The sequence below is a fragment of the Mesocricetus auratus genome, unplaced genomic scaffold (assembly GCF_017639785.1).
Source record: "Mesocricetus auratus isolate SY011 unplaced genomic scaffold, BCM_Maur_2.0 Super-Scaffold_4256, whole genome shotgun sequence".
NCBI lineage: Eukaryota > Metazoa > Chordata > Mammalia > Rodentia > Cricetidae > Mesocricetus > Mesocricetus auratus.
The window spans coordinates 95,752,488-95,764,660 of record NW_024429182.1 but is presented as its reverse complement, the minus strand read 5'-3'; the positions used below and the strand labels follow the sequence as shown (position 1 = coordinate 95,764,660).

At 41.9% G+C, this 12,173-nt stretch overlaps 1 protein-coding gene across 1 annotated transcript; it reads right to left on the bottom strand.

The window, feature by feature from the left end:
• Positions 1-9,287: 9,287 nt before the first annotated feature.
• LOC101827931 (putative olfactory receptor 52P1) lies at positions 9,288-10,235 on the bottom strand. The gene has a single exon (XM_005074069.2). The coding sequence runs from the start codon at positions 10,233-10,235 to the stop codon at positions 9,288-9,290; it is 948 nt and encodes a 315-aa protein (XP_005074126.1).
• Between the last annotated feature and the right edge of the window lie 1,938 nt (positions 10,236-12,173).

The following is a 12,173-nucleotide window of genomic DNA, read 5'->3' as shown; positions in this document are numbered from 1 at the left end:
AAGAAATCAGCAGCTGGTCCTCAGGAGGGCAGAGAACTGGGAGATCTAATTGTCTACAGCATACAAGGGGAACAGGCAGCTAATACATAAACTGGAAGGCAATGAGGTAAGGATAAATGCCATGGACCTTTGAGATATTATTTGGGATACCATACTCGTATACCACAAGAGGGTGGCTTCTTCCAAGACAGCAGCTCGGAGAAGAGCCAAGGACACTGTGGAACCTCTCCCATGACTGCTTCCAAATTTACCGAAGACTGAAGGATTCTCATTCATTTTTGTCATTTCTCTTGATATAAATTATTCAAGTATTTCTTGAATAAATATGGATATTCTTGGTGGAATAAAACATGACAGGCCTGTTAGGTAGGATTTTTACTTTATAGCTATCTAGACAATTGAGAACCTAATGATTATGGTCATTTGCCATTTTCATGAACTGAGAAGAGAGAATGAGGAAGTTGGGAATAGGAAGACAGCTTGGGGAATTGACTCTCCAATAAAGATGTCTGATTGGAAAGCTTATTTGCGCTGCTGTGTCACATTTACTCTGGTCATTGTAGTGTGAATTCCATGTAAGTCAGAAGTCTGGGCATGTTGGTGAGTAAAAAGAGACTTTAGTGAACTCTGTGTCTGAAGGTCACAGACAATGTCCTTAGAGATCAAGAGACAAGGGTGAAAAATCACAAGTTTAGAAGTTTGGGTTGGGAAAGGCATTGCATGCTCAGAATATTTTTTTCCTGTGGGGGCCTGGAAGATAAGAATACTGAAAGAAATATGGAATATGGAGGTCTGGCTTGTAAATTTCCATTTTGACGTACTGTATCTAGTACTATCCAGCCAACAACATCAGTGAATTTGGTTTGGGCTCACCTGTTTCACCTGCTAGCCCAGTAACAAGAAGGTTATGGATCTGGAGGAAATCCATTTCACTGAGGGTTTTACCAGTCTCTGTCAGAAACTAGAGGCTGATCTGATGGCATCCAGGATCATAACCATCACAGGCAGTCAACCAATCAACCAACCAACCAACCAACCTACCAACCAACCAGTTGTTTTAGAGCCCAGAGGCCAGAACATCCCCATTCATAAGATCAAAGGAATAAAGCTTGGAAATCAAACACTTAGTTTAGGATTATTGGGATCCTGGACTCTGTCATGTGACAGCATTGGTGGGCTTGGCAATGTCTCTCTCTCTTTTCTTTTTAATTTTTAAAGTCTTATTTATTTTATATGTATGGATTCTTTTTTTTTTTTTTTTGAGGCTGTTCTGGAACTAGCTCTTGTAGACCAGGCTAGTCTCAAACTCACAGAGATCCGCCTGCCTCTGCCTCCCAAGTGCTGGGATTAAAGGTGTGCACCACCACTGCCCCTGGATTCTTTTTAAAGTATGTTTTTAATTTAAATAAAACTTTATCACTTTCTCCCCTCCCTTTCTTCCCTCCAGCCTCTCTCAGGATTAATGCATGAGTCTTTGCCTGCATATTTGTATGTGCATCATGTGTGTGCCCTGTGCCCATGGAGGTCAGAAGAGAGTACTGGCCTCCTGGAACTGGAGTTTTGGATAGTTGTCAACCCCCATGTGGGTGCTGAGAATTAATCTCAGGTCCTCTGCAGAGTGACCCATGTTCTAAACTACCGAGTCATCTCTCGAGCCCTTTGGTGATGGCTCTCAGTGTTCACTCCTGACAATGTAACATGGCTGTTTTGGGGCTGTTATGACATTACAAGCTGGTAGGGATTTAGGACTCCATATCTCTACAGCTTCATTTTCATTTTCACTATGCAAACATCTCAGTCTGTCCCACAATCCTTTGCTTTGATTTACAAGTCAGCTAACTACAGAGTAGCTGAGCCAGGCACATTGAGGAGTCCTGAGATGGTCTCTGAATTTTTTTGCTATTAGTTTATCCTAGTAGAGATTGTTAGGATAATATACAGTGGCCTTTAGATTTCAGTGTCAATAAAAATGTCCATGCATATGAATGTAATGCTTCTGGTCTTACTCTGTGTTCTAATAAGACTGCATGGGTGTGTAGAAAACCCAAGTTTAAAAGTCTTGTTCTGTTCATATTTCAGTGTGACCTTCAGCTAACTGTATCATCTTTCTGAAGCTCCATTTTCTTAGGTGGGAACACCTTTCTTGCAGAGATGTGGAGATTTAACTGTTTAAAGTACATGATTCAGCATTAGAGGACCCTTTGATGTGGGTTTGGTTATTTGATGTTTTTTCTTTTTACGCTAAACACCATGGAGACAGTTCCTTGACTTATTCGATCCCATTGATTAACATGCCTTAGACTATTGCAAGCCTTTTGTGCATTAAATAAATAAGCAAAAAACTGAATTCCTAGCAAATGCAACTGATTATGTAACTTCTTTTGAATCTATGGAACATTTGATATAATAATTCATATTACACAAGGTAGAATTGATTCAAGTTGTAAGTGCCTTTACACCACAAAGATGGGAAGATGAAATGTGTGATGATATTTTGTTTATGATCTAACAAAGCTTGCCTAAAGATCAAAGTAAAAAGCTAGCCACACTAGTTAGCTGTAGATGCCAGGCAGTGGTGGCACCCATCTTTATGCCCAGCAGCCACACTAGTTAGCCATAGAAGCTGGGTGGTGAATGCATAATTCCAGTTCTAGAGAGAAATATAAGGCAGGTGGAGACAGGAGTGCAGTGTATTCAGTCTTCAGTCACGCTGAGGATAGGATCGCCCCATTTGATCTGAGCCTTGGTAGAGTAAGAACTCTCTAGTGGTTGACTGCTTTGCTTTTCTGATCTTCAGCTTGAACCCCAATATCTGTCTTTGGGTTTTTATTATTTGTGCTACAGAAATGGGCTCTATTTGTTGAATATTAAGAAACACAGGAAAATGTAATAATGATACAACTTAATGCCATGTATCCCCTGGGTCCCATATATCTGAGGCAGTGACCTTGCCTAGCTGTCTGCATACCCAAATCATGTCTAATTTAATTATCCCTTTCCAAAGCTCTAGGAACCCCAAGAGACCTCTCCTAGCTTTGAGACTGAAAGTCTCCTAATTCCCTAGTATTTGAACCATAAACACAATTTCACAACACAGTTAAACTTAAGTAGAATGTTGACCCACACTTTAGGAGTATTTATAAAAATGGCATTTAAACCTGCTAGCATAGGAGGCTTGGGTTGATGCTTCCTTTTTATGGAGGAAAAAAATTGCTATGCCCTAGAGTTGGGGGAGGAGAGACTTGTTTTCTCACTGCTGTTTATAGACTTCCTAAAAAGCTGGTGTGTGTGTGTGTGTGTGTGTGTGTGTGTGTGTGTGTGTGTGTGTGTAGACCCCAGAGGACAACATGGGCTGTCTTTCCTCTAGGCATTTTATTCACTGAACAATCTATTTGGCCCCTAGGCTCCTATTCTTAAAGGTTTATAGACGATTTTTCATGCAGGGCCCTACTTATATCACCCTTCTATATTTCTTCAGTCTTTTGTAGGTATTTATAAGACATTGGTTATAATATACTGTTGCCCTTCTTCAGAGAGAGAATTTTCCATTGAGCAACATCTTGTCTTTCTCAACTTACTCTACATTTGTTGGTGTATAAAGACTTAGCATGGTATCGAATGGGAAAACATTTCCCCAAGACTTTAGATTTTTGTGATCAGGCATTTGAAATTAACAGGCACAGAGTTGGAGCCATGCTCTAAGCCTGCATGAGGGACAAGTCCACATTTAATGGTATATTCCAAGACTCTGTCCTTTAAGAGAGCATTGTACATAGGCTAGACTAAATGTCTGTCTACAAAACTGCTGGCCCTGCCAGGTGTCACTTGTAAGATGTAAAACTCAATTTTCTTTTCCTACCCCTCCTCCTTCATTTCCTCCTCTTCCACCACCCCTTCTTCCCTTCCTCAGCTTCCTCCCCCCTCTTTATTTACTGCTATAGGTTCTCATTATGTAGCCCAGGCTGGCCCCAAATTAATGATCTTTCTGCCTCAATATCTTGAATGATGGAATTACAGGTGTATGCCATCATGCCTGGCCTTAAGGCTTAGTTTTCATCCCTGAAACTCAGTTTCTAAGCATTCATTATGCCTGATAGCCAGCTGGCTTCATGCATGGAACATTGAAAGATGTTTTTGTAGCTTGGCAGCTTCCATTCATCAGGCTCTTGTTTTATCCTGTGGGGCCACATCTCTTCAGGAACCCATTTGAATCTGTGTCATCTTCTTGTCCCTTTGGAGAGGCTGTGAACCTTGCCAACCTGACTGAAGCACTGAGGGACCTGGCTGGAAAAGAATCCTCCACAAGAGATTTTTGTACCTTACCAGTTGGCTTATGCAACTACAAGAATCCTAACAGATCTCCAAGCTAAATGTATTAGGAAGCAAATAATAACCAGTCACTCCCCTGTCTTCATACTGAAGTGTGCTATGTGGTTAGCACAAACACACTTCTCATCCCTTAAAGAAGACAGTTTGGTACACTTGGCAGAGGCCTTGTTCACTTTTTGGCTTTGATTTCCCTCCTATGAAAATGCAACTTTTCTCATAACCCACACCAGACATGGGAATTTTATTCAATAAGGATGGAGAAAATAGAAATGCTGTATGCTCATCACCACAAATTCTTTCCTTGATATTGTCTTTTGTGTTCATGTCATATTTTTGACTCCATTAACTCCACTCATCCAAGAAGGCTAAAGTCTCCCATGGGGAGAGCTCACCAATTGATTATCCAATACCAAGTGCTCAGCCCTAAAACCAAGCACATACAAGTGTCATTATATCAACTGGGGAGGTTGTAGTTACATATAGGAATATATACATCAACAATTCAAGAAAAAGAGGCCAAGAACTTGAATGAGGGGCCTGGTACATGGAAGGGTATGGAGAGAGGAAAGGAAAGGGGGGAAATTATTTAATTTTATAAAACATTCAAAAAGTTTCCATTCATCGTCTGACATCAGCATTAGCAGTGAACCCCTTCACTCTATGAAACTTTCTTCAGTTTCCTCCAAGACAGCAGATACTCTCTCATTTTACTCCATCACCACATTGTCTTTCAAGTTCAGATTCTTTGGCTGTGCCGGATTCAGATGGCACTAACCTGGATCCACACATATGCCTTCTTGACCAGCTGGGTGGCCAGAGGCCCCCAGGGGGTGCTCCTACACCTCTTGGACTTGAAAGTGAAGCTGCTCTTGCTGCGGAATGCATGTTTGCTTCTGGCTGCAGGGCCTGCTGCCAGACTCTTATATCACTCCTCATCCTTATGCCTTTGCATGCGTTGTTGTACACCTGCATTAGTAAGCTTAGACAGTAGGAATAACAGCATAGTGTCTTCGTTAGGGTTAGTATTGCTGTACTGAAGCATCACAACCACAAGCACACTGGGGAGAAAAGGGTTTATTTAGCTTATGCTTTCACTCAGTTCATCACTGAAGGAAGTCAAGATAGGAACTCAAGCAGGGCAGGAACCTGGAGTCAGGAGCCGATACAGAGGCCACAGAGGAGTGCTGCTTACTGGCTTGCTCCTCATGGCTTGCTCAGCCTGTTTTCTTATAGAAGCCAGAACCATCATCTTAGGGGCAGCTGCACCTACAATGGGCTGGGCCCTCTCCATCAATCATTAATTAAGAAAATGCCCTACATTTTTGTCTACAGTCTCATTTTGTGTAGGTATTTTCTCAACTGAAGTTCCCTCCTCTGAGATGACTATGTCTTGTGTTAAGTTGACATAAAACCAGTTGTGGGATATCCACCAGAGAATACTTGGAAATGGATTGAAGTCAATAGAAAGTCTTCATTAGCTAGTCAGGACTAAACTGGGTGTTCAGAATCCCAGCATAGCCCAAGGCCTCTCTCAGGTTGATATTTTTAGCACAAAAATCATATTCTGGGTTGACATACTTCAGTTAACGAGAATATTTATCCAGAATTGGAACTAAAGAAGTAAAACAAAACAAAACAACCAAGGTTAGTACATTCAGAGACTTTCCCAGAACTATAGGCCTGGAAAATTAGGCCTTTGTTTTCATTTTGGGAGGTGGTACTGTCTACATGCTGAGTTTTGTGGCCTGAATGGTACTTCCATCATTAGAGTCAGTTGTGTTAAGATGTGGGGCCTAAAATAAGGTCTGAGGCCTTGTTATGTTAGTCAGCACAACTGACCCCTTGTCTGCTTGACTCACAAACAAATCACTGTTAAGCCATAACCTTTCCTTTCTTGTTCATTCCAAAGATCACCTATCAGTATAAACATTACAATAGAAAACATTTTATAAATTTCAAAGGTCCCACAGTCTTTATACATCAAAACACTTTAAAATTCAGTCTATTTAAAAATTCAAACTCTCTCTCTTTCTTTTTTGGTTTTTGGAGACAGGGTTTCTCTGTGTAACTGCCTTGGCTGTTCTGGAACTTGCTTTATAGACCAGGCTGAACTCTAACTCAGAGATCCCTTTGCCTCTATCTCCCAAGTGCTGGGATTAAAGGTGACACCACCACCAGCTGGCCAAAGTCTTTTCTAAAATCTAAAATCTCCCATCTCCTTACAATTTCAGTGTCTCAAATGTCAGATCCTGTAAAGTAGAAAAGAAATTAAACATGTTCCTACTTCAAGAGCAAAGAGCCAGGGCACAGTCACAATCAGAATCAGTGAAAGCAGAATCAAACTCCAACAGTATAAAAAACTCACTGTCCAACATCTGGCATTCACTCACCATCTTCTGGGCTCCTCTGAGGTGGGAGGCTCTTCTCTGGCTCTAACTTCTGCAGCACACACAGCTTGTCTTCTAATCTCTTGCAGGCTCCATTCCACTGCTGTGGCTGACATTCGTGAACTTGAAGTACAAGGGGATGAATTAATAATAGACATTCACTGATAGATGATGAGGATAACCCATCTTTCATCTCCTTCCATGGAGTCTGTGTCACAACGAAGGAGTCCATAGCAGAACATCTGGCATCCCAGTCATCACACTATCCAATGTAGGAAGATAAGCCCTACAAAGCAGAGAGACAAGTCAACCTGGAGTCTGCCTGAGGTCCTAGCAACAGGCCCTGTCTGAGGTCCTGATCTAGCCAATGAGGTGCAACCACACAATGTCAATGGATCAGAATACAACCTGGGGCTGGGAGGAGGGTATAGAAGGCTTTCCCCTTTGCTGAATAAGTGAGTCTGCTGTTTGCCTTCTACCTGACTCCCAGGGTCTGTGCCATTGGCACTGTGCCTTCTCATCCCCTCCCCCAAGGGAGCAGTTAGGACCCAGCAACAATCCAATACAATGTTTGCATATATGGATTTGGCCTCATGTTGTGTTTTCTAGAGAAACCAAGACATTAGATATAATAAACGGCTTTTGAAAGGAAACTCTCAGGGTACAATCTGGTCATTTGATGTAGTTTGAGAGTAAGAGGGACCACGTTGCTGCTGGCAAGCAGAGTAGTGATCACATCTGTCATATTATATGGTAGGAAACTTGGAATCCATTGAAATATATTGATAATAGAAAATCTAATAAAACTAGGTTTATTAAAAATAAATGAATAAAAGTATCAGAGTATTGGGGAATACAAAGGAGACTAGAAGGAAAGACAGAGGAAATGTATGAATATTGGGGGTAAATATAATCAAATCATATTATATGCATGTATGAAAGTTTCACAATAAAAAGACAACTGAATGTTCAGACTCAGTGTAGCAATCAATACACCAATTAAAAATCCCAAACACTATACAAATTAGAAACCAGATTTTGATACCATATATTTAAGTAGACTATTAAGAGTACATTTTGGCCGGGCGTTGGTGGTGCACGCCTTTAATTCCAGCACTCGGGAGGCAGAAGCAGGCGGATCTCTGTGAGTTCGAGGCCAGCCTGGTCTACAGAGCGAGTTCCAGGACAGCTTCCAAAACAATTCAGAGAAACCCTGTCTCAAGAAACCAAAAAAAAAGAAGAAAAAATAAGAGCACATTTTGTTATCTTTGAATATATTACAGATAAAGAATTTTAAAAGTGGGCTAGGCAAGATGGCTCGACTGTTTACCATCAAATCTGATGACCTGGGTTTGATCTGTAGAACCCACATGTAGAAGGAAAGAAATGACTCCTGCAATATATCTTCTTACCTCTATACCTATTTATGAACAACTTGAAAAAGTTTAGTGCAACTAATTTGACAGAGAAAGAATTTCCAATAAAATTGCTGGAGCAGATGGACACCCACATGTGAAAAACAAAACTTGAGTTCTACCTTATGCTATAATAGTTTGTATTTGTGTTGGATCATACACCTAAAATTAAGAAGTAAGTATATGAAATGAATAATAAGCCATGAATAAAATAATTTCCAGTCTAATATAACTTGCATTATAAGTAAAGGATATCATTAAGAAAACAAAGCAAATCACAAAATTAGATAAATATTTTCAGTATGTATACTTGACAGATAACTTGGACTCAGAGCAAACAGCAAGAAACTCTAAATATCGGCAAAAGACTGAAAATTTCATAAAAGGAATATATTCATGAATAGCCAATATGAGAGAGGTTGCTTAACATAATCAGTTACAAGAAAAATGCAAAGCAACTTTGCAATGAATTTCTTCTAGCTTATAGTCATTGGAGTGATTAAAATGAAACAAAAAAGAATGACACTATCAAAGATGAGCAGGAGGGGAACAACTGAGAGTGTCTGACATCACTGACAAAACTGTTACATGATACAACATGTTGAACAAAGCTATTCAGCAGATTCTGTTAAACACACACCTCCCCTTGGCCCTAGCAATTGTACTTGTAGGTTAAGAAATATAGCAACTTTGTTTCCTAATAGCCCAAAGTGGAAAATATCTAGGTGTCTGAGATCAGATAGTCAAACTGTGGTGCATTTGCAAAGTATAATATTTGTCAGTAACAAAAAGGAATTAGCTGGTGCACATAGAAACCTGTGGGTGGGAACTATTGTTCTTATCAGGTCAGTAACTGCATTTCTATCCTTTAATCAACATCCTTTGGAAGACAGGAGAGATGTTAGTGGCATTTCCAGGGAAGTCACTATCAACTTGGAAGCTGTGTATCTCTTTAGATAAATGTTCCTGAGCATTGTGACCCTATCTCCATCACAAGCAGCAAGCATCAGATGGTTCCTCCAACACGTGTGATCTCTGTATTAAAGTATGGACACCACGGAGTGTGGGTATTTGCCTTCCATCATGTTGGTAGCCATGCAAACATTTCTCAAGGGCTGGAGAAAAGAGCATAGGGTTTGGGGCTGGGGCTGAAGCATTATGATTGAGCAGGACTCCTCTTCAGTAGCCGTAATGCTCCATCTCTGATCTGCTTGGTTTTCATCCCATAGATGATGGGGTTGAGCATGGGTGGCACAACCAGGTAGAGGTCAGCCAGGAGGATGTGGACATGCCTGGGTACATGCTGGCCAAAGCGCTGTGTATAGAATGAGAAGAGCCCTGGCATGTAGAAGAGAAGGATGACACCCAGGTGGGAGCCACAAGTGCCAAAGGTCTTAGCCCTGGCCTCTTTGGAGGAGAGGCCCAACACAGCCCGGAGGATGAGCGCATAGGATATGGCAATACAGATGGAGTCAGTTCCTACTACTAGTGTGGCTGCTGTGATGCCGTATATGTTGTTTGGTTGGGTGCCTCCGCAAGCCAGCTTCACCACAGCCATGTGCTCACAGTAGGAGTGTGCCACCACTCTGCCACAGTAGCTCAGCCTTGCCAGAAGGCAAGTAAGTGGGGTCATGAGCCCCAAGCTACGAAGCAGAGCAGCAGCCCCTAACTTGCTCACTGACTCTAGGGACAGCAATGACCCATAATGCAGCGGCCGGCAGATGGCCAAGTAGCGGTCAAAGGCCATTGATAGCAGGATACCGGATTCTACAGCTGAGAAGCCATGGATAAAGAACATTTGGGCAGCGCAGGCCCCAAAGGCAATCTCAGCAGCATTTGCCCAAAAGAGTGCGAGGAGCTTGGGCACAGTGGAGGTGCAGAGCACCAGGTCAATGGAGGACAGCATGCATAAGAACAGGTACATGGGCTGGTGTAGTGAAGGCTCAGAGTGCACCACCAACAGAACTGCCGTGTTGCCAAGCACTGCCAGAGCATACATGGAGCAGAAAGGAAATGCAATCCAAAAGTGGGATGACTGCAGGCCAGGAATCCCCATAAGCAGGAAGGAGCTTGGGTTCTGATGGCTCTGGTTTGTATATTGCATGGTCAGGCCAAAGAAGAGTATGGATGGGAGATCTCCGTTTGCTCTAAGCTATGAAGCTTTAAGGGATGGAGTGGCTGAGATCATCTTTGTGCTGTTGTAGCTGAATGGCAGCAGGAACATTTGGGTTAGACTCCACAAAAGAGCATCCGGGATGAGAAAATTATAGGGCCCTGGGAAATAACAAAGCAGGAGATGGGTTAGTATCAGCAAGGTTCAACGGACCCCATCTTACTTCTGTGAAGTTTAATAATGTCTGGTCTGTGGGACGGGGTGAGGGTCATGGCCATAGAACCATTTCCATGGTGGAAATAAGAGCCAGAGGTGTTTACATAGTTATCTCTGCCCATGAGGCTTTGCAATTCTCTAGTATTGTTTTCTTCAGATCCATCAGCTGTGTGACAATACACAGGTGATGTTGACAGTGCAGGGTCAATTGGATGGGATGGGGGCCTCAAATGTGGTTCCTTTCAAGATGGGAAGACTATTACTGAAGGGAAGTAAATAGGGGTTGAGGACATTTTGTATGGGGGTTTCAAGCCCCTGAGCCCATCACAACGCGTACATAACGACGGAAACACGTTTTGACCAGGAATATCAAAACATAGATGAAAGGCTAAGTCTCTTGTATCCTGTTTTGGATAGAAGATTTCCTGGATCATGTTTAGCAAGATCCTGTAGTTGCTTCAGGTGTTTTATGCAGCTGTGGGTAGAATCAGACAGATCATCTGGAGATACCACAGTTGTGTCCCCAATATAAAGATACAGTATCCCCAAGCAATTGCTAGGATCAGCCACCTATGAAACAGCCAGGGACCTATGCAACTGTCTTGGAGAAAGGCAGGAAGGAGAGGCTTTCTAATGTGAGCTGTTACTCCACAGTGTCTCTTTCCCATCCCAGTGCCAACTATAGCGTCACTCTGGAATAAGTCATCCTGTCCCTGTCTAGCTCACTTTCCCTATTTAATGTTTCCTATGTAATCTTCTGTGATAGTTCCACCATCTATCATGAGACCAATAATCTCTATAGCGGTTTCAGCTAATGTGGTGATTGGAAGTGTCAGGGGCAGACGGAAACCAGAGTTTGTGGGACCTTGTGAAATGACATGAGCATGCCACCTAAGCTTGCGATTTTGTGTGTTCATATATATTGATGTGAAAGCAAGGCTGCATCGATTCAGATCCACATATTTATACGATGCCCATCCCCCAGATATAATTTCTCTGACAAAGAGAGACCAGAGGGCTAAATAACCTATGTATGAAGTAAACAGATCCATTTCTTTTTCTTCTTTGTTCTCTTAGCCAATTAATCATTGCATCAGATTTACTCAGCTCTTCAATTTCCATTCAAGATCTTCCCCCTGTCCCTCCTCCTGGATCTACATGCCACACTGTCCATATACATTCCTGCCTTGGCTGCATTTTCATAGGTGAGGAAGTGAAGTTGGAGGCACAGGCATTGAGTATGCTATGCTTAGATCCCAGGAAAGATTCCTGGGCTCAAGTACAGATCTTGGTCCTCTCATTTCGTAGCTGCCATTAATATTTGAGTTATAATTCATTAAAACATCCAGGATAAGTAAGATTGTAGGGCAGTGATGCAAGGCTGAAGTTAGGTCACCATCATCAGCATTTACAGGAACTCCTTCTTGTCTGATTTAATAAGCTCTAGGCTGAAGGGTGAGCAGCATGTTTGTTGAGCCCATTCATAATGAAAGTGGTACTGGACACATTTTATAGCATTTTTCTATATCTGCCAGCTGTCTTTTTATATTCTAGTGTTTTTCCCCCCCTGGTTCGTCTGCATCTTGCAGTCAACCAAACATACTCCAGCTACTTCCAAATAACCTTCTAGAATAACGAATAGTCTCTTATCCATTTGCCTTGTTTGGATCATGTTGGCATTTTCTATAAGACAGGCCTTACTATAAACATAAG